We start from the raw sequence: 24,066 nt of genomic DNA, 5'->3' as shown, positions 1-24,066 counted from the left end.
AAAACCTTCCCAGAAGTTACTTTGGTTGAATTATTACACTTTTGAGTCGGCAAGGTCAGGGATGTTGATTGCTGGATGAAAACTCGCGCTTGAGTGCCAGCTTTGAGAGGCGCGGTCTGTAGCTGTTCGTCCAGTCAGGAAAAAGGGGACCGGAGCAGCACCTCTTGCCTCCTGACAAGCAGAGTTTCCGTCGTTGGTCTATGACCGCGTTGAACACATGGCCGTTAATTCAAATTTAATCAAATAAGTCATTTAAGAGTTTGGCTTACTACTACAGCAGGAGTCCCGTACCATGTGATATCTGGAAATCACGGGTGTACATGGGAAATGTAGATGGCCTTCACTCCGCTAGTGCTGCAGTGACGTCCCAGAAGAGCCTGAGGCGACTTGGAGCAGGAATTTAATCTTGGGAGGGTTCAGGAAATGGTACAGAAGAATCACGTTGGGAAGACACTAGAAGGTCACGGAAACCCTGCTTTTAGATGGTGCTTGACGGCTGCCCCCCGGGTACAGAGGGCCCCCGCTCCCAGCCCAGTGCGCCTGTCATCCCTTCACCCGCCCCGGGATCCGCCGCTTTCCTTCAGGTTCAGTGGCTTCCGAAACAGTGTCATTAATGTAGGGCGGTCAGCCGTACACCAGCTGAGCTGAAACTGCAGTCAGCAGCTTCAGATTCTGGGAGCTGAAGATGCGTCGGTACCCTTGAGAGACAGTTAACCCAAATCGCTATATCAGTATCACATCCAGCTGTATAAATAGGCCGAGTTAGAACTGTAAGCACGTTTTGGTATTCTGGATATACCGTAATTATTGTGGTTGAAGTCCGTAAGAGTGGTGCTGAAGTCTTCGGTCCTGACCGAGATCGGCTTACAATCCTGGGCTTGGATACATCAGACCTGGCCCTGCCGCTATCATCAGCTAATATGCAGAACAGGCCTGGAAGGTCTGCCTGGAACTGAAGTGTGATATTTTGGAGAACCCCCACACCCCACCAAGTAATGTGAGTGGTGGAAAATCCACAATTAAGCTGTAGTAGTTACTTGCACAGCATTTGAATTAGCAAAGCACATGATGGGTATCCGACACACTGCTACTAAGACCAGCTAGTGTTGCATTTTTTTGTTTTCCATGGTTTATTTCTGATAGCAGACTATCGGTAAGGCAGCCGCTGATACACAGTGCAGGCTTTTATCCAGCAACAGGCATGAAAGCTTTTCAGTTTATTTTGTTAAGTCTCATCCGCAGAAATCCATTAACGTCATTTGCATCCTTATCAATAAGTAACTAATTTCTTGAAGACTACTCAGGCATTTCTGGGAAGCTGTTCCTGGACGCGGATGTTTTTTTCCCCTGTGGCGCGTTTCGCCGCCTCGCCCCCGTTTCCGGCTCCTGCCCCTCTTGTCGTGATCACACTCACAAACTCTGGAAGGAAGATCGATGCTTCAGTGGCCGACTGTGAGACGGTCCTCATGTGGACGGTAGGAAGTGACATGAGTGGATACATGGACGCCACGGTTGCTTTGTTTGCCCTCAGGTCGTGCTTTCCCCATGAACACTCTACTACGTCTCATGATCTGGGCTCAGACAGAGGCTCTGCTATGTCAGAGTAACTCCTACGTGTGGACTTCCTGTGTGCATTGTGGCCGTGTGTCAGCCTCTGTTAATCCACCGGCTTATATAGATAACGAGCCCATACCTGTATGTTATTCGCTCATAACGCATAAATCAGCCAATGTGGGCTTTGCTGCAGTCGATTCTGGGCGATAGCGCGTGATAACGAGATGTAAGCCTGAGGTGTGATGATGTGCTTCCACGTCAGTGAGCCCTTCTCTCGGACACTTGGGGTCTTCACAAAGGTCTCATCAGCCCCCGTGGTGGGGAGGGGGGAAAAGACAGGGGCTGAACAATCTGAAGGCTCTTGAATTCTCCCGACTCTACCGGATGATGACCGCAGACAGTATAAATCATAACAATGATTAAAAAGTTAATTTCCAGTCGTCTGCTGAGAACAATGAGCGTTTCATGGGAAAGGCGGAAATCCTCATTACGCGGGCGGAATGTGAATTTCGCTTTGAGTTATTTCAAAGAGCCGTTGGAGAGACCTCGCCTCTCAATTAATCTGCATGGGAAATGGGATTCTCCTGCTCCTTTCCATTCAGAAGGTCTCTCACTTGAGCCCCCTCTCTGTCCCCTCGCGGCATGACTTTGCCAAAAGCCAGCTGCTGGCAGACGCTCGTCTTGGTCATAATTGTTCTAGCTAAAGACACAGTACTCATCCAGTCGTCAGCCTTGACATCTCAAAGGAGCTTAAGGGAATTCATGCCAGTGGCCTGTTGAGACCTAAAGGCCACCTGGTCCACAGGATCTACGTTCCTTCTCAGGGCTGGTAATCAAGTGTGACAGATTCCAGTCACTACTATGATGTACCAGGCAAGCATGAGAACAGCATTGCCCACAGATTTGTTATTCATGCTGTAATTTGACCACCATTTGCTGATTGCTTTCTGGTTAAGGGTTGGTCACCACAACTATGTGTACAATGGTAATGTGCTGTGTTCTTCACAACATTTGCTTTGCAGCAGAGGCCAAACGCTCTAAATTGAGTTGGCAGGTGGTGGGTCTTATTTAATACCACAGTACTGTTGGGTTCCAGTTGTTACGGGACCTTTTGTAACCGCACCATTAAAGTCCTTCGTGTGCATCATTCGCTGAGCTCGTCTTCTTCCAGGCACTTGTGACCAAGGTGCTTGTTTGGGCAAAGCCGCAGAATCAATCATCAGTTTAGCCGCAGTATTCCAGCACCCCGAATCGTTAAGAGCCACCGCTGCAGAAGCAGGTTTTATCACCTGTCTGCAGAGCAGCAGAAACAAGGCGAGAGAAAAAGGTAAAGAATGGAGCCGATGGACGTGTGAAGGGTTTCTGTGGGAGAACAGAGCATCTTGTCGTAAGGCCGGGGCACCAGTCCAGAACTCCCATAATCCTCCCTGGCAGCCTGATGGAAATTGCACTAGACTTTGAGACTGGGGACTGCATAGCAGGCTGTGTATGCTTGTGCCCCTTCCGAAGTAGGGCTAGGGTCACATGCAGCTCTGTGGGGTGGTAGTTTGGGGCAAGAGTGCAACCTACCAGGCCCCCCAGCACTCCTGTACTGCGTCTCTCTCTCTCTTTCTCTCCTTCCTCATCTTCTTCTGCTTTCCCCTCCTACTCAGACGGTCCGGCTCGCTTCGCTCCTGTAACGGGGGAGGAGGCTGAAGAGTAGGAGCGCAGTGGAAATAAGTGCTGAGTTTGATGGCAAACGCAGAGCCAGTGAGTTTGAAAACGGCCCTCTGTCTTCCGATGTTTTTTTTCCTAACTTTCATGCTAACTTTTCCCATAAACAGCAAAAGACTTTTTCTGCTGTTGTTGTTGTGGTTAAACTTCTCGGCAGACTATAATTACGGTGCCGTGTGAAGGGAACTCATTTGTGTCTTGTGCTATAAAATAAATCAGGGAACAAATTAATCCCAACATAAGCAAACCTGACCAACGCCAATGAAAAGTCTCAGAGCTGCCTCCTGGCATCAGAAGGGGCTTCCGGCCAGGCTGGGGCTACGCTCCCAGGCTCAAAGCAGCTGACCTTCTCCTGACTTTAAAAATGAGAACGTCTGGAAATAAGTCCTCGCATTTAAGCTATTGACTGGCATCCCATCCAGGGTGTACCCCAGCCTTGTGCCCTGTGCTATCTAAGACAGGCCCCTGGCCCCCCATGACCTAGATATGTGCCTGGAAGATGAATGGGACCAGTTCATTTTTTGTCAGCTGGCTTCCATGTTTATGGGACGCCAGAATCACGTGTTTCTTTTATGTGCTGACCTTTATATATGTATTTTTTTTGTACATTTCTGTCAATGTTGACATCTAATATTGCAGCTGGAGCAATTCCTTGACAGGCCTGTTTGCTGAGCAGGCTGCGTGTGCAGTGGGACTAACGTGCTGGCATGTGCTCCCACTCGCAGGCTGACATGCGCTCCAGGGAGTACCTGCGCACACACTTCCCATCTCAGGGCACCTGAAGGCAGACGAAGCCGGTAAGTGGGAGTAAGAAAGTGGGCAGGGTTTAAATTGGAAGTGGGCGGGGTTTCCATTTGGAAGTGGGCGGGGTTTCCATTTGGAAGTGGGCGGGGTTTAGATTAGGAGTGGGTGGGATTAGGGCGGGGAGGTCAGCCCCAGAAAGTACACGAGTGGGGGGATATGCATGTGGGTTGGCTTGAAGATGAACAGCATGGCCGCAGGTGATGGAGAGGTATGGCAGGGGACAGACTGGTAATGTACGTAAGCTACTGTCACAACCAATCTGTGTCCTAGGTGACAATGACTGGCGTCACGGCTGCCTCCGTCTGGCCACATTGTGCCTGTGCTCCGGCTCTTGGGGGTGGTGCACGTCTAACCCGAGGTTCTGAGCTGAGGGGCGGGGCTTGCTGATGCAGCCTTGCGAGAGGTCATGCCTCGCCTTTGATCTGCCTCTCATCCTGAAAAGGATGTGTCTATAAGAAGGGCCACCCGTCCCACCTCCCATCCCGCCATCAAAGGCCGTTCGTCGTCATGAACAGTACAGAATCCCTCCCCCGATGGGCACTGGCTTGCAAAGGGATCCTTTGAAATGAATATTTTCCGCACCTCTCCCGGCCTCGTTCTCCTCCACAGAAACATCATTTCTCTTCATCCCTCTCACTCCTTCAAATTTTCTGTCATTCCTGCAACAAAAGAAAAGAAACACAAACTTTTTGAAGAGGTGGCTGTGTTGTCCTCATCTAAAGGATTTTCTTTGACAGAAATTAATTTAGCAAGCTGTTCTCTCTCTGCACACTTCGGCCGCCTCCCTCCCGCCGGGCTCGCCGCTTTCCCCGGCCCTCCCACACGGTTGCCGTCACGTCGTGGACAGCAAGCCGGCATCCGCTCGCCGCATCGCCGGCTTTGCTACGTGGCGAAGCTCACGGAGCGCGGGGGGCCAACCGGGGGGCGCTGCTCTATGTGGGAAATTGCCCACGGCGTCAGGAGACAGGCCGATGCGCGGTTGCCCTTTTGGGCCTTCATGATGCCACGGGTCCCCTGGCTGGTACACGTTTCGTTCTCTGATGGCTTTGACAGAGCAATCAGCCAGAAGAGGGCCGCGTCTGCGCTCCACCTATTAGCGATACGAAAAAGGTTAAACCCGTAGACCTTCTTTACACTGCCGTTGTTATGCTAAGATACAGCATCAGATCAGTCCCGCAAAACTGGCAGAGAAATAATTAATTTCTGGGGGGGGGGAGAGGGGGAAACGAAGGGTTGGAGCCAGATTCAGCCAGTTGAAGGCTTGTGGGAGCTGCTTTGGGTTTGGACCGGCAGTGCCGGGATAAGGAGGTGCAGAGCAGGATGGAGAGGGATGATGAAAGATAAGGCGGTGGGGGGGAGATGGGAAGAGAGCTGGAGGATGCCGGAATGATGAAAGATGGAAGAACGTGACTGACGCTACCAGCCTCCCCCCCCCCTCCCGACAGTGTTAAGAATTCCGGAATCACCGTCGTCTTCCCTTAGCACCCCAGGGACACCAGCATACCATTAATAAACTCGCTGGCCACGCTCGCCTGACCCCGTGATGGACTCCTCCCGGAATTGGCAACGCAGCGGCAGGTGAAAGGCCTGCGTCTGCTTCCAGCCAGGCCTTCCTTCCCCTCACGGCCCCGGGGAGGCCTGGGGAGAGCGGGGGGTTACCGGGACCATTAGCTTCGTAATGAGAGTGAGGGGGGTCGGCGAAGGGGTTTCTAATTAAGGCCATACCCACGTACATATTTTAGTGCCTGTTCCCAAACAAGCAAATGTCATGAAAATGTCAGGAGACGTGTTTAGCAGGGCCTCCCAGCGGCGGCCGCTGATTGGTTCAGCAGGGAGTTTGCGGGTCATTATCTGCGTGTCCTGGATGCGGGAGACCTCTGCATTAATGCTGATGTTTGGCTCTCTCTCCCCTGTCCCCTACGCGCCCTGGCGTCTCCCTGCCTTCCTTAGCTTTGGATCTGTGTGTCTCTCGGCGTGGTGTCCCTGCCCATTCTGTGTGTGCCCAGGCTGAAGAAGGTCCTTTCCTGCTGACATAAGATTATTTTTTAACCTTTAATGCAACTAAAACTGATAATTTTTACCATATGTTTGGTTCACAGTTGCTGGCTTTTACATCTTTTTCGTTTTAGTAAGTTTCGACAAAGTGCAAACATAGCTGGGAGCACAGTCGTCTGGGAGGTCGTCGTCAGCTGTTTGTGTTAAAAGCGGGGGGGGGGGGGGAATCTCATTTGAGGAGGGAAAGGCCTTTCTGCCTGGGCACCCTGTCTGCACATAGCCACCGGCAGAGCGAGTAGCTGTGTTAAGCTGCCCTCGTTAAGGAGACTTGCCTCGCAGAGTGCTCCAAAACTCCGTCCCCACGGTTACCACCGTTTCAGAAGGCCAGGTTGTCCCCGTTGAGGATTTGTTGGGGGTAATGCGAGTCGGGGGGGCCTGCTCTCTGCCATGCTGAATAATTCAGTAGCAGCCCTTTGCTGTTCACTTTCCCCAGATTTCGGGCCCACAGGCTTATCTGGCTTTCCTCTCCACCTCCTCCCTTGTTCTCCTCATCAAATTTTACTGTTACACACGGTTTAGTTTCTCTTTTATCCGGTCACCACGCATCACGGTACACTAAATATTCTGCAGGACACTTTCCTTTGCTCTAATGAGGGCAGCTTTGTTGAGCTTAAAACGTGCCTCTTACCCTAAATTCAGAGGTTGATAATTCAAGTCCAGATTTTGTTCCAGCCAAACAGTTGAGTACTATGTGACCCTGAATCTTTATACTCAACTTGTTGGATGAAACATAATCTTGGTCTGGACTTTTACATTCTGCATCTAAACTATCTACCTCTGCCTAAATTCCTGTTCTTCTATCTCCACATAAAACATTGATGTTTGAGAAAAGTCTGGGTGAAAAGCCCCCCCTGCCCCCCAGCCTGAAGCCAGTGTGGTGATATCTGGAAGCAGTTTGTCCCACAGCATGCATGGAAGCTGAAGTTGGGGGGCTCCACCAACTAGGCTGCAACGCAAGGTGTCGGCCCATTGGACCAGAGAGGAGCAGCAGGCGTTAGTGAGCACAAGCCCTCCTTATGCATTTTCTCATGTACTAGGTGTTCTTCGGGTATTTATTTTATTTTTTTGCATTTTTCACACTTTCCTATGGCCTCCTTGTAGTTCCGTAAAGAACGGTCCGTCTGTGGAGGCTTGAAAAATAAAGAGCGCTGGCTTCATTTTTCACTTGGCTTGAAGTCTGCAAGACAGCGGTGTGCTGAACACCTCAGTGATAGCAGGAGCAATTGCCAAGACAGGAGGAAGGTGAATGGGGAGCATCGGAGGGAGAGTGATGATTCAGAGTAAAAAAGTAAGAGGGCGGACAAAGAGGGATGTAAAAGATCACAAGGTCAGAAAGAAGGGAAAAAGGACCAGACCGCCAATGAGAAGCAAGCATTTGATTAAATGATTGGAGGAATGGGGTGTCTATATTTTTTGGTGGGGGGGGGGTCACCAAGGATGCACTTACATTGTCTTTGTTGTTGTCATCTCAGACTGCAGTGCTTAATGAAAAGACATTAAGCCATAATGTACAAGGAGCTAAATTTGTAACCGAAAGAAGATGTGCAGCATTAGAGCAGAAGACATGTTGCAGGGCCTGAGGGAGTCTGTGGCCAAAATGTTCTGCGCTGTGGATGCTTGATATCCACCTTTATAAATGGGTCACATATTACATGTTTCATAAAATGATACCCCACGATTGCTTTGTGTTGAAGTGTAATGATACCTAATGTATTGCCATAGAGGTCTTTGAAGCTTGACATATGCACTGATGACGCACACATCTTCGGGGCGTGAAGGTGAAGGCGGAATAAAAAGTATCACGCGGGGGAAGGAGGCCTCCGGGAACACGGTGCGGTGTGCCGCGTTTTATTTATCCCTGCTTTGTGGAGGAATGGAGACGGGGATCCCTGAAGAGGACACTGTATTCCCTGTGCATTCAGCGAGTGAGGCTCAGTGTCATCACACCCAGGCCACTGTTAGCGGCTGCTCTTTAGCCCGGCAGTGACCCCGTTCGACATGCTAGCAGGGCCTCCCTCTGCCTGACAGCAGGAAACATCATATCGCCCCCTCGGCGCATCTCAGAAGCCTGACTGATACGTTTCCATCCTTGGGGACAGACACCGCATTCCGGTACCCCGTTTAATATCACTTACTGTAGTGAGGCCGCTGCGGTGACATTTCGACATGTTTTACTACCTTGGATTAGTTGCTGCACTATATCATTGCTGCCGGCAAGACTTACGTTTTGCGCTGGTCTTGTTGCCTCTACTACAAACACTGACATAGGCTTGGAATTGAAAACTCAGCGATGCCTTTTTTTAATCACTTTCGTAGAAATCTATAGTCTCGTTCACTTCAATTAAAACATTACGACTTCGGAAGGACAGTTGAGTGAAACTCCGTCTTGGGAGTTTGTGCTTTGTTTTTCACGAACGCCCTTCTGAATTCCTCGCTGCTTGATTAGCCCGCTTTAGGGTCAGTGCTGTTTGACAAGCAGTTTCTCCTCCCCTTCGCTGTTCTTGTCAGCCCCCAACATCATCCGCTGGTAATCGGCTAACTTGTTGTTGAGGTCTCTGTTGGAGCTGCCTCCGCCGCGGTTCTCTCTGCTTCCTTGATCTCTGTTTTCCGTTCGCACTTTGCAGATCCCCTCCTGCCAGTCTGGGTCATCAGCCTCTCCAGCCTCCCCAAGTGGCATTGCATCAGTGCTCTGCGCTCAGGAAATGTCCAAGGCTGTCTCAAGATTTAAATTAACAGGGCTGAGGACCTGCTAGTCTTTGTTTTCTGACCTGCTTTTGCTTGCTGTTAGGTAACTTCCTCTTATTAGTGCCGTTTCGAACATTCAATAACAGAGATCTGCTCTTGGTCACTGGTATGTGTCTTGTATATATACACAAATGCAGTGCTGTGAAAGTATTTTCCCAAATAAAGGCATAATTAGGGACAGCACTTTAAATAGTTTGAAAAACAGGCAGGCATGATTCGAGCCAGCCCTGCCCAAAATAAATCTAAGACCAAGTTTGGCTCTTAGCATCAGAGTGAAGTTGTCAGTTTGCAAGTCCTAGAATTGCATCATGCCACAATCAAAAGAAATTCCTGAAGGAAACTGTTGATCGCTATGTCTAGAAAGTCTCTGAAGACTCCAGGGCACCAGCAAACCGCAATGTTCAAATGAAAAAAAAAATAGTGAGTTTTTGTAGAAGTGGCCATACTGCCAACATCCGTACAAGTATGAAGTGTACACTCTCTGGAAGCTACAAAGAACCGAAGAACAATATCTATGGATATACAGCACACCTCTCTCAGCCCTCATGAGCTGAGTGGATATATGGTAAGGTAGCCGACGTGATCAGTATCCACATTCTGCGGACAGGTGAATCAGAAGTGGATCTTTTGGGCTGACATAGGCCTTGTCACTTCTGCAAACCTAATAATACATCCCAAGGTATCACACGGTAGTCACCGTGTCTGCGCTGTTACAGTTCTGGCATTGCTTTTTCGCATGAGGAATTGGGTATGGAATTGGGCTTAAAATCTTTAAGCATCAAAGCGGTGTGTTAATTGGTGACTTGGATTCTCTTACGTAATGTTCAGTCTTGCCTGGGTACAGTCTGCGCTAGTGGGCTTTCTCTGTTAGTTTGGTTGCTTCTCGTGTTTATCCATGTGAAGCGTGAACGTCTTCCAAGCAGGTGGACGTGATGAGCCTACGCCTTCTGCTCTGTGAGAGGAGGACGGCCAGCGGTACGGGACAGTAACGGCTGCTTATTTCCCGTGAGCAGGGTTCCGGGAGTCATCCGCCCCCGTGCTGCACTGACACATCGGGAGAACGTACGCACTCCACCGGAGCTCTTTCCCGTAGGCCTGTCTCTCGTTCGACTGCCGTCCTCATGTCTGGCTTTAGGAACGGGGGGGAAGAAACGCATGCAGCGGAGGCACTGTGATGCATGGCGCCTCCCGTGGGGCTGTTGCCGCGTGTGCATGTGGGGGACGGTCATGTGACCCATCCCGCCACTCACCGGGTGCCATCTCCAGGCCTGGATACCACTGCGCACTGACTGCTGGTTTGTTCTCAAACCTTCTCCGTTTGCTGAGAGTTAAAATAGCAGCAGGCTTGCAGCATTGGATCGGTGGAAAGTGGAGCAGTAGAGTTTATACTCTCTGGGGAACCTGTGGTCAGGCCTGCCTAGGCTTGGCCTGGGATTACGCCCATTAATATGATGGTACAGTTAGCATCCTCTGTCCTTTAATTAATATGCCTATGCCGTTATGTGTCTGAAAGGCTTGTCCTGCACTATAAATAAGTGGGATTTTTCTCCAGTCAGCACAACAATTGAGTTGTTAGGTCAGGGTCATATCTGCAGTATTAAAGCCCCGCACCTCCCTGGCACTGTGGGTGACCCTGACGTAGAGTCTCCATTCCATCCATGTTCTAATCATGTTCTGCTCGCAGATCCTGAGGCTGCCTGTCCTGCCCCCTGCCTCTCCTCTTCTGCAGCCTCCTGAGAGGCATCTTACCCCCTGCCTGGGCATGACTGCCTTCGTGGAGATGTGTCCTCCTGGGGTAGTTGATTTGATTGGCTGTAATGCTGAGGGGGGGAGGGGTTGTCAGAGTGGGGGGGATGCATATGCAGGGTTTTGGAGGCTCCATTGCCGGGGGGGGGGGGTGCTTTAGCTGTCTCTGATAGTCAGTGACGTTGCACGCAGCACTCAGCAGTCTGTTTGCTCACTGTATCTCTCTCCTTCCAGGCTCTTTTTCCGTTAGATTTAATGCATGAGAATGGTTCTGACAGCCTTGCTGTCTCTGAGGGGGTCTCCATGCAATGGCCTTGGTCCTGAAAAATGCCTCTGATGAATATTCTGTTCATTAAGTTGCTGTTATTCATGATTTGGGCCTCGTGTGGCTCCTCTCTCTCTCTCACTCTCTCTCTCTCACACACACACACACACACACACACTTTTGTCCAACCTTACATCACAGCCCTCGTTATTTTGGATCTTATCAAAGGAAGGTAGTCTTTCTCTGGCCTCTGTCAGGAATTTCGTCGATGTGTTAGACGGAGTCGAAGGAAATTCCGGTCATGTGACACGACCAGCTGCCTTTGGTCTGTGTATCTGGCCCTGCATAGGAAACGTACCTCACAGTCTTCTGGGCTGTTAGCTTCAGCTTCAGTGATTCACCTAAAGGTCTATTACGACTTGGCGAGTCAGGCAGCACTTTGGGACGGGATTAATTTATGCATGAAGAGCAACTCATCTGTCATCATAAAAGGAGGGGCTCTCCTGATTAATGGAAGCAAATGTTGAGGAATGATATCAAAGAAAATATATTATAAAAAAAAACTTGTTACATAATACATCCAAGGCCATATGCTGTTATAAAACAAACAAAACCAGCTGAAAAAAACACGAAAATTGAAGTGAGCAGATTAAGCCTCCAGTAGTGTTTTTTTCTTTTTGACGCCAGTAAGCTAGCGATTGGATTGGAGCATCATCATACATATTTACACGCAGGATGTGACATAACATGGTTGGGATCTGTAATCTGATGGAGAGGTCCTGAGCTGGCCGCCTTTCCACTCCGCTGTCCAAATACTTCCGTTCTCTCAGTTGATTACGCTACAGACAATGGGGAACTACATGCTGGGTATTCAGAAGAAGGAAAGAAAAAAAAACCTCACTTTTGGTGAAATTGTAGGGCGTGAAATCTGGACATTGGTGAAGCAGGACAAGAAGAACATTGATGCCTGTGAACTTTGCTGCTGGAGACTGATGGGTTGCAAGAAACAATAATCAAGCCATAACTTTCACATGAAGCATAAATGACTAGATTTATATATTTTAATATAATGCAGAGCGGCAGGGTGGCCAACACTCTTGCCTCGCACTTCGAGAGCTGGGAGGGTCACATCCCACCTCCCTTCTGGGTATACAGAGTTGCGTGTTCTCCTGTCACATGTGTGACACGTTTCCCCATGCAGTATGAAGACATGCTTTTTGCCATCTAAATGTTCCCTAACGTGCATATATTAAGTCCTGGGATAGGCTTCAAGTTCCCATGTGACTCTGGCTAAGAGGGGTTAGATGATGGATGGATGGATGGATAGATGGATGGATGGATGGATGGATGTGGAGGCCTAGTGCCTTGGGGAAAAAAAAGGCCCAATGTTTAGAAAAGTAGAAGGTAGAAGAGGTAGAGGATGACTAGCAATATGGAGGATTGGGAAGCATGGAGAAACAGACAGAAGACCTTCTGGAGGAGCGCTGTCTCCATGAGGTCTCCAAGGATCAACTTGACGCCACCTAATAATAATCCTTAAGAGTCGTGTACCATGACTCCCTGAGTGGGAGAAGAGGCTCAGTACATGTCCATCCACCTGCCTGGATGTGAGCCTCGGAGGTGTCACTCGTCACCAAAGTTCAACAGGGGGCGTTGTGCCTCTTCAAGCAATCCCCCAGACTGTGATTGGTGCCCCCAATGAGAGATTATTAATGCTGAAGTACAGCAGCTCTTCACCAGCACATACAAAGATATGTTTACTACGGTCTGCCTGCAGAGAAAATGTAAAAATATTGCAAATGTTTATGGGAATCTTTTTTTCCCCAGAGTGAAATATTTTACACAGCCTCTGTGATGGTAATACCCTGACCTGCATCGCAAAGCAGTTGCAGACTCATTTGCAGGGTGGAATCTGCTGACTCCAGCACATAATGTTATTTGTGCGTGTGTGTGTGTGTGTGTGTGTGTGTGTGTGTGTGTGTGTGTGTGTGTGTGGGGGGGGGGGGGGGGGGGTTGCATAAACTCAACACGATGCCACTCGTTGCCACTTATCGACGGCACAGAACAGAGAGACCTCAGCGGGCTGGATGACCTGCCTGCACCTCCCCCGAAGATCAATAGCTTAATCGGAACAGCACAGCCGTTGTCATTGGAGGACATGTGTACGTGTATTTCCGTGACATCAGGGTGTTGCTATTTTTGATTGTGTGATGCGTATGGTGGCATACTCCCCCCCCCCCCCCTCCCCGGCTTTGTGGTGTGTGGGGATTGTTGGAACAGGAGAGGTCATGCACCCAGATCGTCAGAAGTTCTAGGCGTGCATATATTGATATCAACATACAGGAGTTTCTCAGGTTCCCATCCATTCTCAGAACCCTGTGCTGGGATTCTTAATTAAGTGCACTCCTCATTTACCATATAAATGGCTAGTGCCCCCCCACCCCCGAGACAAGCAATAATCAAAATCGCCCCACAGGACCCACACCACTCCTGTGACTCCACTGGGATATGCCCACTGTTATGCAATCGGCCACTCCCTGAAGTGCTCAGTGGGGGTGTTACATTTGAGGGGGAGGGTTTGGGGGAACAGAAATCCCACGTAGGAATGAAACATTACAGAGATTAAAAACCACATGCTTGAGAAGATTTGAGGGAGTGTTTAGCCCACCGTGGGCCATTGGTAACACAGTGACGGGCTTGTCTATGTGGGGGGCCGTGTTCAATGGTGGCTTAACCACGATTCCCAGAAATGCCTCCTATGTTGGGTCTGCGGGGGCTCCGGTGGCGCTAATGCTTTCAGCCAGAGCCTGAGAGCAATAGGATGCCAGATTCCAGATTCACCCTTTCAGAAAGTATTAAGCGGGATCTTCATTCAGAATCCAATTACTCTTTATATTTAATATACTCTAAGCCAGACAGAGTGGAACGCTGAAGTTAAAGGATAACGGGATGGTAAGCGCATCTCTGAGGGAATTTATTTTTAGTGCGACAGGAGAATTCTTGTCCTACAGAGGTTGAGGTTGATAGGTGGATGATCAAATCACGCATCCTGACAAGGACAGCTGGACATACGGCTCTCAGATCAGTTAACTTCGTCCTTAAAATGAGCCGAAAATAATAAATTCTAGGTAATGAATATAACGAAAACACATGCAAGTCATCCATTTATACCCGTTGCCATGTGTCCTGGACTTTTTCTGTCATTTCTGATTTGCAGCTGGTTAGCTGTGCAGTACTTGTTGCCTTGTTGTCACTGGGTCTTCTCTGCGATTACCTGCATTCCCACGTCATACAGAGGGAGAAAGATGAGACTCAGAAAGTAGAAATCCAGACCAGTGTTTTGTTTCAACCAACCGGCGGAGTGTAAAGAGTCACAGTCATACTCAACTGATTGGTTGAAACAAAATCTTGATCTGGATCTGTACTTTCTGAACCTCTGCCATAATAGATCTTGCTTTAAAAATGTCCCAGGTTGTAAGTTACTTTTCAGTTACACCAAGCAGCGACTCCTTGTCTGCTCCCATTCTTAGACTGGTGCTTTGGCGAGAACATCGCACAACATGGCAGTTTTACCCTGGCAACAGTTCAAATTGCAGAGATGCCCGGAAATGGGTAAATGTAGCCACGTGCCCCTATTAAGCGTAAGTGTAATGTACTTATGAAGTACCCATGTGGTTCTCTAAATGCACAGAGAGACTGCTACAGCTCCTGCCGTTTGTTTGCAGCTTAATAATAATTCGATGACATTGTTAGCCTAACTAAATAAAGTCAGTCCCTTGATGTCCTAGCTTCTGAAATTGGTTTTTGCTGTGGAACGTTCTTGGCCGCTGTCTGCTGTTTGTTTTTCACCGAGAACAAGGCCCTAACAAAGAAGGTGCTAAACACCACGTGTTTCACATGTGCCGAGGTAGCATGGCAAGGCAAGATTTCACTGTATATCACAGACAGTCAGCACTGAGCATAAAGCAGCAGGGCACTACAGCATAAAAAGCCGTAGTTGGTCCAAGAACGCAGCAGAAGGCCAGACGGCTTGGGAAATATACAGAGGAACCTTTTGACTTAAAATCCGTAGTTTACAGCTATCGCTGAGTAACCGCTCCGTCTTCTGAAGTCGGTGAGGGAGTCAGCAAGTTTTCTCACGGTGACATCATGCTTCACTGGAGTGTGTCTTTATATTTATATAAGATATTAGCTTGACTTTCGTCTATATATCCATGGAGATGAACACGATGGGTAAAGTGTGATATAGTGTGTGAGACCGCAGATTACAGGATGCAATGACATGACTGGACATGTCAGCACAGCATAATTTGGAGAGAAGCCAAACTAAGGTGCCGTTTGCAGGATGACGACCGCAGACAGAATTAGATGATATGGGGAGGTGGAGGGGATGCGTTTCCAGGTTATTACAGGACAAAGGGAAGCACAGCCAAAGATGGGGAGACCGGAACAAAGTCATTGCAGGTAGAAGAGTATTGTTTCGGCAGGGAAGAAGAAAATCAAACAAAAACGGTTCTCAGCCATCGGGACTGTCAGTCTTCAGCAGGGTCTGGACTTACCGGGGGTGTAAAAAACACAGACTCTTATATAAGCAGGGAAAACAGCGATCGGTTGGAAGAAAATCTAATGCAAAGGCATGAGAGAAGGTCCGGCCGGTGGCCCCTTGAGATGAGCTGTGGATTGCGTGCAGAGATCCAAGCGGTAGAAGGAAGGCATGGTGTGCGTAACAGGGCTGCTCACTCAGTCGGGTCGCCGCTACCTTTTAATAGCCCCTTGTAGCAGGGGTGTAAAAAAAGACATCTGCTGTGCTGGACGAGGGCATCAGCAAGATGGAGGAAAGGCATAGCCGCAGGGTGTCACACGGACACGGGCGCCGTGGACTGCAGATGAGGGGGGTGGGTCATAACGAACGGGATTTTATAAACAGAAGGATCAGGATAAGTGGAGGCACCGGATCTGCGTGATGTGGCTGTTCTCTCGCTAATGAGGGATTAGCATTGCCGGTCAAGGGTGATGCTTCCTACAAGTGTACTATTAAGTTTGACCTCCTTTTTTGTTTATCGGTTTCTGTAATGATTCCTCTGGCACTTATCAGCATACGCCCACCTACCTTCCCGCTTATGAAAATCGGTGTTGAGAGCAGCCTCAGACCCCTGTGTGTGAAGCGGTAGGCGCACGATGGACATTGGTCATTGGGAAAGGCCGTGAAGGTACGGCAGCTCAGAGTGGCACCTCGGAGGTCGTCAGCCAATATCCTCGTGATTAAGAAGCTCTCACCAGTCTGCCATCAGAATCTGGGGCCTGAAGTTACTTCTGAGTCAAGCCGGCAGACACCGGATTTCCTGCTACTGCAGTAGTGCATCTGCACAAAGTGGTGGGGGCTCTGCCGGTCCATCGATCCACGGTCACGCCACCAGCCGGTAGACTCGCCTCCGGAGCCGTCTTGCTGTCTTCGTACGTCACAGTGGGACATGACCAGGTCGATGCTCTGCATGAAATTTCTCAATTTTGGAGAGCAAAATCGATGCCCCTGCTGTCCGATTGTCGCACCTTGCCTAATGGGAAGTTGACACACGCGACGCATTTGTTCCAGGTGGTGTGGCATTGTGTTTTGAGAGGAAATACAAAGCGTGTTTCCATCTCATGGTCAAGGGCATGATTAGTCTAACGACTGTGGTTATACAACGTGCCACAGCCATCTGTAAACCTTTACTCTGTCCCTAGATTTAGAGAACATCCGCCTGGCCTGAGAATTAAGCATAGCAAGTCAATCCGTGATTCTCTGTATGTTTCCATTTCAGAAACAGAAGATTATTATAATTTAACATAAAGAGCTTTAGAACGAAAGGAGAAGATTGAGTGCGACGGGGAACAGCCGGGATACTGTTATGAAGTCACTGGAATGACAGGCCAGTAGGAGCATGGGGTGGGGGGACACGGAGTTACTGCTTGTCCCACGGCTCTGTGAAGTAAGGCTCGTCCACTCAGCATCCTACTGGAATGCGCTACATCAATACAGAGCTGTCCTATGCAGGACCGTATACTAATGCTGAATCGCCCTTAAACCCTAACCTGAAAAATAGCTTGGGAGGTCTGTTTGGTGACTATAAATGATGGATGAGTCAATACATTAAAAAAAAAGTTTAGATTTCAACGTTTAGAACTGTCCCCAGTAGAATTTTCCCCCTAATTATGTATTTTACCCCTAGCATTGCAAACAGGGTGTCCTCCTTCCTTGTGTCCTATGCTGCCTGGGATGAGCTCCAGGCTCTACGTGATCTTGGGCTGGATAATCACTAGATAAGAGATGGGAAGGTGGATGAGTGGCCGTATTTTGCCAGCCCTGCATTTATATGCTGTTTTCTGGTTCAGTGTGGAGTGCTGGAGTTAGACTTGCTCTCCTAGCTACCTTGAGTCACCAGTACGTTTCAGGAAGATATCTTTCCACTTCAGTTTGCAATGACTAACCACCGATTATTTCTCAGCCAGGAATTAATTATGCCGTGTGTGTACATCCCTCTCATGAAGATCGAACATGTCTTTGGCCACATTTGATCTTCACAAAATGTTAACTAGTCTACTGACTTGATCAATCACTCATCTTGGAGAATTGTTATGTGGTCCAGTCATAAACCAGTGGTTGGTTTGCCGTCTACGAGTTGCAACCTCATTAAAAGCTTTGTTTTGTTTTGTTTTGGTGTGATTCGGCTTCCTCTTGTTTCAGCTGTGTTTTGTTTTGTTTTGTTTCCCCTGCCTGAATATATTAGGGCTATAAGTCTGTTATCAGATGATCTGTGGCAGCAGGTCCTTCGCTTGGACACAAACACTGCGCCTCTGTGGGTTGCAAGTTCCTGGTAATATTTTGTTTGCCTAGAGGAGTGAAGGATATGCTGCATAACAATGAAATGTAGTAGCCAGAGCAGCAGAGATGTGGGTTTTATCTGATTTTGTACTGGACAGGAGATCATCACACAGGAAGGTAGTGAGAGTAGATGGGGCAGGAGCAGCTGCACTCCTGATGGGGCAAAGGGAGAGAGGGGCAGCAAAAACGCATGGGGGCCAGAGACCCCGGCCTGTCCTGAACGCCCACCCGGCCCCGCGGTGCTGCCAGCGTTCTGCACATGTGAATGCTGACATGGAGAGTGGCTCTAGCTAGCCTCCCAGCCACCCCCGCTCCAACAGAGAGGATGCTGCCCCCCCCCCCAGCCGATGCCTGTGCACCTGCCCACAGGCGGCCAGCGCCAACCCTCCGTGGGCACCAGCCGAGACCTCATTCAGGAAAACAGGTAGCAGTTTTCGTTTTTTAGTTCTCCTTGTCCCCCCAGCAATGGGAAATGAGAGCGCCACTGCCCCGCCCACCTCGGCTAAGAGGGTACCTCAGCTCCTCCGCACTCCTGTTTTCATGCCCCTAGCTGTCTGTTCTACCTGGGGTTGCTCTGACTTCTGCTGGACCTGTTTAACTCCGCCCCCAAGGCAAGGCTTAGGAAGGAACCACTTAGAGTGTTACTCAACAGGAAGAATAAACCAGCCTAAAGGAGGAAGCCGGAAATCTTCCTTAATCTCCTGGTCTGATGGCTTTGCAGCTCGAGGTGTTTCTGTCGCACTGGCTGGGACTTTTCATCAGGAGGTGAAATGTTAAAAGCCGGGGCACCTTGAGCGGTGTACGGGGAAACGCCCGGCTGTATAAGCAGATTGTTTCTCGACGTAGCGAGTCTCAGAAAGCCGCTTTGGAGAAAAAGCCTTCTGCTTGGAAGCGGGACACCGGCACGCTCTGCGAAGCCCGGGCTTCCACAAGCAGCGAGTCAGAAGCCGACGTGGAGCGAATGACAAGCAGGCGAGAGGATGGGCGGCTGGGGAGGGGGGGAGGGAGGGAGGGACAGAGCAGTGAGAGAGCTTTTTGCCGAGGGCGTCATGCTGCAGTGAATACCCCCCCCCCCCTCTGCGGGAGTGAGGGTCTGGAGGCGGGGCTCGGAAAGCGCTGGTAGGGGGTTTCCCACCGTTTTTTCCATCAGGGGCCCCCCTCCCTCCCCTCCCTCGCGTGCCACCTGTTCTGTCACTCTCTGCTTTCTGCTGTTTTCTTCCCTGGCACTGGCCCAGCAGATCTGAGCCTCCAGTGAGGCCCTGGCACTGGCCCAGCAGATCTGAGCCTCCAGCGAGGCCCTGGCACTGGCCCAGCAGATCTGAGCCTCCAGTGAGGCCCTGGCACTGGCCCAGCAGATCTGAGCCTCTAGTGAGGCCCTGGCACAGGCCCAGCAGATCTGAGCCTCCAGTGAGGCCCTGGCACTGGCCCAGCAGATCTGAGCCTCCAGCGAGGCCCTGGCACTGGCCCAGCAGATCTGAGCCTCCAGCGAGGCCCTTCAGGCAGATGATGGCGGCATCTTGCTTCCATTTCATGTGGCAGATACATTGATTCTCCGCCAGAAATGGCCTCTGAGATAAACCCCGATAAGGGGAATGAGCCCCCACCCCCCAACTCTCGAGGGAAACGGCGTGTGCACATGTGTCGTTATGACACGTCGGCCATGGCCAAGCACAGCTGTAAGCTCCTCGCTGCTTCAGTGAACATGGGCCACAACAACGGCCAATCACTGTCCGCCACTGGCGTCTCTGTGCTGCCCCTGGTTGGCATGAGGATGCCAGTGGGGGCGTCACACAGAGCGGTAGGAGAGGCGACAGGGCTTTCCCCTGTGTGAGATCTGTCTTCAGCACTCCTAGTAGTGTTTACCATCTCCAGTACATCTGTGGGGTGACCAAACGGGGCTCTGCCCTGGTGAGGGGGGGGGGCAGGGGGTGTCCGGTCATGGGAGCTGTCACATTCCAAGCCTGTCCTTAAAGTCTGACTCCGTCCCAATGACAGACCTCATTATACAGAGCCAGGGATGGCCTTTGGCACCGTGAGTCACACACTGCATCAATCGCTTTCCCGTTTCTGCCAGACGGTGCCTATGTGTGTGTGTGTGTGTGTGTGTGTGTGAGAAACGTGCGCACCGTCCTGCCCGCGTGTCTGCTGGCCCGTCGGCCACCAGGCCGCTGCCTGGCCTGAAGGAGAAGCAACAGGACACTTTAATCCCATAATCCGCTTCTTAAAGTCACTCAAAGCCGCTGCTTATTTGTTTGAAGCCCTGACAGGTCCTAACGATCCCCCTGCTCTGCTGGTCCGACACTCTCGTTATAGACCATCCGCACCCCCCCCCCCCCACACACCCCCCCCCCCCCTCCAGGGGCCGCCTCGCTACATTACATTCGCCCCGCAGTGTCGCACACCCAAAATTAGCCATGTTCCGCAGCCACCTTTCTGAATGCCACCCACGAAAATTAATTACGTTCCTTCAGCTTTTTGGGGAGATGACCTCTCAGTGTTGAGCGGTGGTCTGTGGGCAGGTAGGAACAGCTCTTCCTGCTGGCTCTCACCACACCTTAGCATTAATGCTAACGTTAACTTTGAGTCCCGGGTGGTCGTGTTGAATGAGATCCTCTAGTATAATTAAGCATTGGGGCTTCATATGAATTGGTGGACACGTTCATGCCTGCACTGCTAACGATAGTCATGTTACCGGCTCCCCTGTGACGTAATTAAGCCGAAACAGTAAAACGGCCTTTTTCTCGATGCATAAAGCACTCATTCACCGCCATTATCTGAGCCGGGGTCTGTGACTGTGGTCTCATTGCCCATATCCGCTTCCTTTCTGGTTGCTGTCTCCCACCAGTCGAGGCGCAGTCCATCCTTCCTTTGTTAACTTTAAATAAATGACCCGGCTAAACAGATAAATGGACCTCGAGCGGAGCGCGGAATGCGAGCCGGGTCTCGTGTGACTCTCCATAAACGCCGCATTACCAGCTCACAGTGCGCTGCTTCCTCTTAATGATTGGACTCTCTTTTGTATACACAGGATTACACAGCTTTTATGTAATCTATTGTACATGGTAGAGAAAAGTTTACACTATTGATTCATCTAGCAATACGATGTGCAATGATGGCATTGTGCTGTTTTTTTTTTTGGGGGGGGGGATGCAGTGCTTGTCTGGGATGTTTTAGAAGGTGATGGACTTTAGGATGGGGAGCAGTTCAGATATGGCACCACGTCGAGCACGTCTGTAAGTCTGACCTGGGCTGAGGTCTGCGTCTCCCCTCTGTGCTTTTATAGGACCCCCAGCTTTCTGGTACCTGAGTGTCCCTTGCAGCTTGGTGTGTCTGACTGACTGATCTCCCTCTCTCACAGCGGGGTCCGTGGAGTCCAGGGGCACGTGGAGCTGCAGCACATGGTATCTGGGAGAGCCCCAAGCCGCGCAGAGGACCGCCCCCCCCACCCCCGCCGTGCCTGCGTGTCTGTGCTCACGTGGGCGTGCACTCAGTGCTGAGACTCTTGGACTGAAAAGATTTTCCGTTGTATATTTTTAGTTTTGCAATATGCAGCGGTCACGTTTTTTTAAATTTATTTATTTATTTTTTTTCTTTACCGTGTTGTGGTTATAGCTCACTGAAATTGACCTGTCGTGACGATGTTGTGGCAATGCTGAGCGGCTCTGTGGGTTGTCAGAGAGTGTGTTTACAGCCTGTCCTGATCTAGCCCTGCCGCTCTGCTATTTTGTAACCATCACGAGCTCGGCGCACACAGAGCGGGATCCTTCCTCCTCAAGTAGGCGGGGTCACCATTGACCCTCCTGAGGTCAGCCAGTGCCCCATGTGACCTGCGCCAGGCCTCACGATTGGATGGCAAACCCTGAACCCGGCAGAGCAGGACCTGTTTGTTCGCCATTCCCCCAGTACTTTGCTTTTTACCTTTAATTAACTCATTATGTCAGCCATGGCAGATTGCAGCCTTCTCTGGGATCTCCAAATGAGCCACATTTTGGGGGGGGGGGGGAGTGCCGGAGGCGAGTGGAGGAGCCTCTCCACCCCACCATGCTTATGTAAGTGGTGCATCCTTTCAAAAATAGTTGAGTGATCCCTCTTTCTTCCTCTGCTCTCAGCCTGCCTCTCCCCCCTCTCTCTTGGCAATGCACCACAGGCTTACTGCTGTGTTAGAGAATGAGGACAGTGGGGCTCTCCTCTCCATATACCATCAGAAGGGGTGGCGGAGGGGGGGGGCTTCACGCGTAAAGTCACACCCCCTCCCACCCCACAGGGAATTCTCTTCAGGTTTTCAGCTGATGAAGCCGGCTTGGCTGTCGTTAACATTCAGGCAGCGTTATATCTGCTTTGCACATTTCGGGACGCCCTAATCAGCCCCTCATGGAAGACATGCAGTATTTATAGATGTTTTGACTGCGGTGTCGCAGTTCGGATCCTCGCCGTGGCGCGGGTGCCGGGATGCGCGCAAGCCGCTGCGAGTCGCGCTCACTGGCTGCTCATTGGAATTAATGATGTCTTTGATATGCGTGTGCTTTGATGCATGCGCTCCGTCAGATCTGGAAATATTTCTCTTTTTGCATTGTTCAGACTTCTAGCGGAAGTTCTGTTTTCATTGTGGGCTTTTGCTCTTTGAATGTTTTTCTTTTTATTGTGCTACCTGGTTGGGACTTTGATGTCCTCACTCTCTGTTATCCTGAAGAATTTTGCCAGCAGAGAAAACCGCCCATTTCTGATGAAACTGAGCAGAAGCTCCTGCTACCCTAAAGCAAAAATTATCTGTAAAACGCCCTTTTACAGCCAAATGGTGGTGAAGACGAGACGTTATCCGGAGCTGAGTTACAGGGTCAGTGTATCAACCCCCCAGGATAGGGATGTGTAACAAGGTGGCTTCCACACCAGCTGCTTGCCAGAGTATGATGGTCTTCAGAAATATATGAAGTGAAAGTGAATCTACAGAGGACACAAGGACTGATGTTAATCCACCTCATTTTGTCCATCATCTAACCCAGTGTTTCTCAGCTAACCTGGTTCTCAGCGACTGTCAGAGGGTGCATGTTTTTGCTCCTTCCCAGACAGTCTACATTTTTGCTCCCTCCCAGCTTTCAGAATGTGAACTGTCTTGGGGTCCCCGAGGACCAGGCTGAGTAACGCTAATCGAACCACTCATCCTGCTCGGGGAGCCAATCTAGGGAATACCCTCGATGGGATGCCAGTGCTGTTCTCTTTAACCGTACAATCTGTGTTCATAGTTTTATCCATGTGGTGCCCATTCAGAACCAGACATGTCTGTTTTCTGGTGCCATATAGAGGCTGGTTGTATGCGGCACACGGTCCCTGTTCCAGTGGAGCTGAGCGGGCCGGGTGAGTGGGGGTCTGTAGGCAGTGGTGTGTAGTTTTAGTTCAGTTGAGCATTTATTAATCAGATGGATCTCTTACAGAAACCCACACGGGGGGGGGCGGGGGGGGCAGGGGGATGGGGAAATATGGCAAGAAAATCAGACCAGGAAAAACGCTGTTTTAGTTCATCACGATATTGAATCATCTCGCAGACCCTCTCTCTCAGTCTCGCACTCTTCATTCCATATTTATTGTCCGTATCTCCTTTTTTTTTTACTCCGTCTTTCCCTCCAACTCAGCTCCTGGGATTTAGGGATGTGTGGGTGTAACTGACGGCATTTTGTCTGGGGGAGGGGGGGGGGACCTCTAAGCCTGCTGGATAGAGGTGGCAAGAGAGTGTTACAAGTGGCTTTTCTTGGTTGATATAAAATGACGCTGTGGCTCCAAACCAGCCCAAAGATTCGATCCCTTGCGCCTTCCGCCACAGCTCAGTGACTAAAGAGGTGTCCTGCCGAACCAGCACTTGTGTCCGCAGAGCGTCCCCCTCCCCCTCCTGCGCTACCCCCAGCAGCCAGCCAATCTGCAGCCGCCCTGGGATGTCATTCCCCGAGGGAGCCGGAGAGCCACATGTCGGTCCAGGGATGCAGCTAAAGTTTCCGTTGGGACGTCAGTTGGGTTCGTGTCATGACTAATTCACTTTCTGACATGAAGAAGCCCAGTAATCACCAAGCTACACTGCATGCAGCCAGTTTTGCCCCAGGCATAAATACATTTTAAATAGTTATTTTAATTATTGTTAGTTAATGTTAATTTTGTTTTCTAGGTGAGGTTATTGGTTACCACAATCTGGCTTTTTCTGGAACATCATCAAAATTCCTGACCACTAGGCTTCCTGGTGCCCTGTTACTTGTGACACAAACTGAGTGTTGCGGGTGTTTCCGGGACGCCCTGCCTCTGGTAGGCCCACAGGGGGAGGCCTGCTATCACCCAAGAC

At 50.2% G+C, this 24,066-nt stretch overlaps 1 protein-coding gene across 9 annotated transcripts in view; it reads left to right on the top strand.

Annotated features, from left to right (window-relative positions):
- LOC111832907 (endonuclease V) overlaps positions 1-24,066 on the top strand; it is a 42,258-nt gene that overhangs the window by 14,052 nt on the left and 4,140 nt on the right. For 3 of the 9 annotated variants that reach the window (XM_072712246.1, XM_023790677.2, XM_023790678.2), the window contains exon 8: positions 3,993-4,064. In XM_072712246.1, the coding sequence (XP_072568347.1) occupies positions 3,993-4,049 (57 nt within the window). In that variant the 3' untranslated portion in view covers positions 4,050-4,064. Of the gene's footprint in view, positions 1-3,206; positions 3,295-3,992; positions 4,065-4,341; positions 6,262-6,958; positions 10,667-21,102; positions 23,179-24,066 lie in introns of those variants that run through there. The other 6 variants (XR_002835619.2, XR_002835618.2, XM_023790676.2 and 3 more) reach the window with 6 other exon arrangements.

Source organism: Paramormyrops kingsleyae, chromosome 5 (assembly GCF_048594095.1).
Source record: "Paramormyrops kingsleyae isolate MSU_618 chromosome 5, PKINGS_0.4, whole genome shotgun sequence".
NCBI lineage: Eukaryota > Metazoa > Chordata > Actinopteri > Osteoglossiformes > Mormyridae > Paramormyrops > Paramormyrops kingsleyae.
This window is presented reverse-complemented; position numbering and strand designations above follow the sequence as displayed.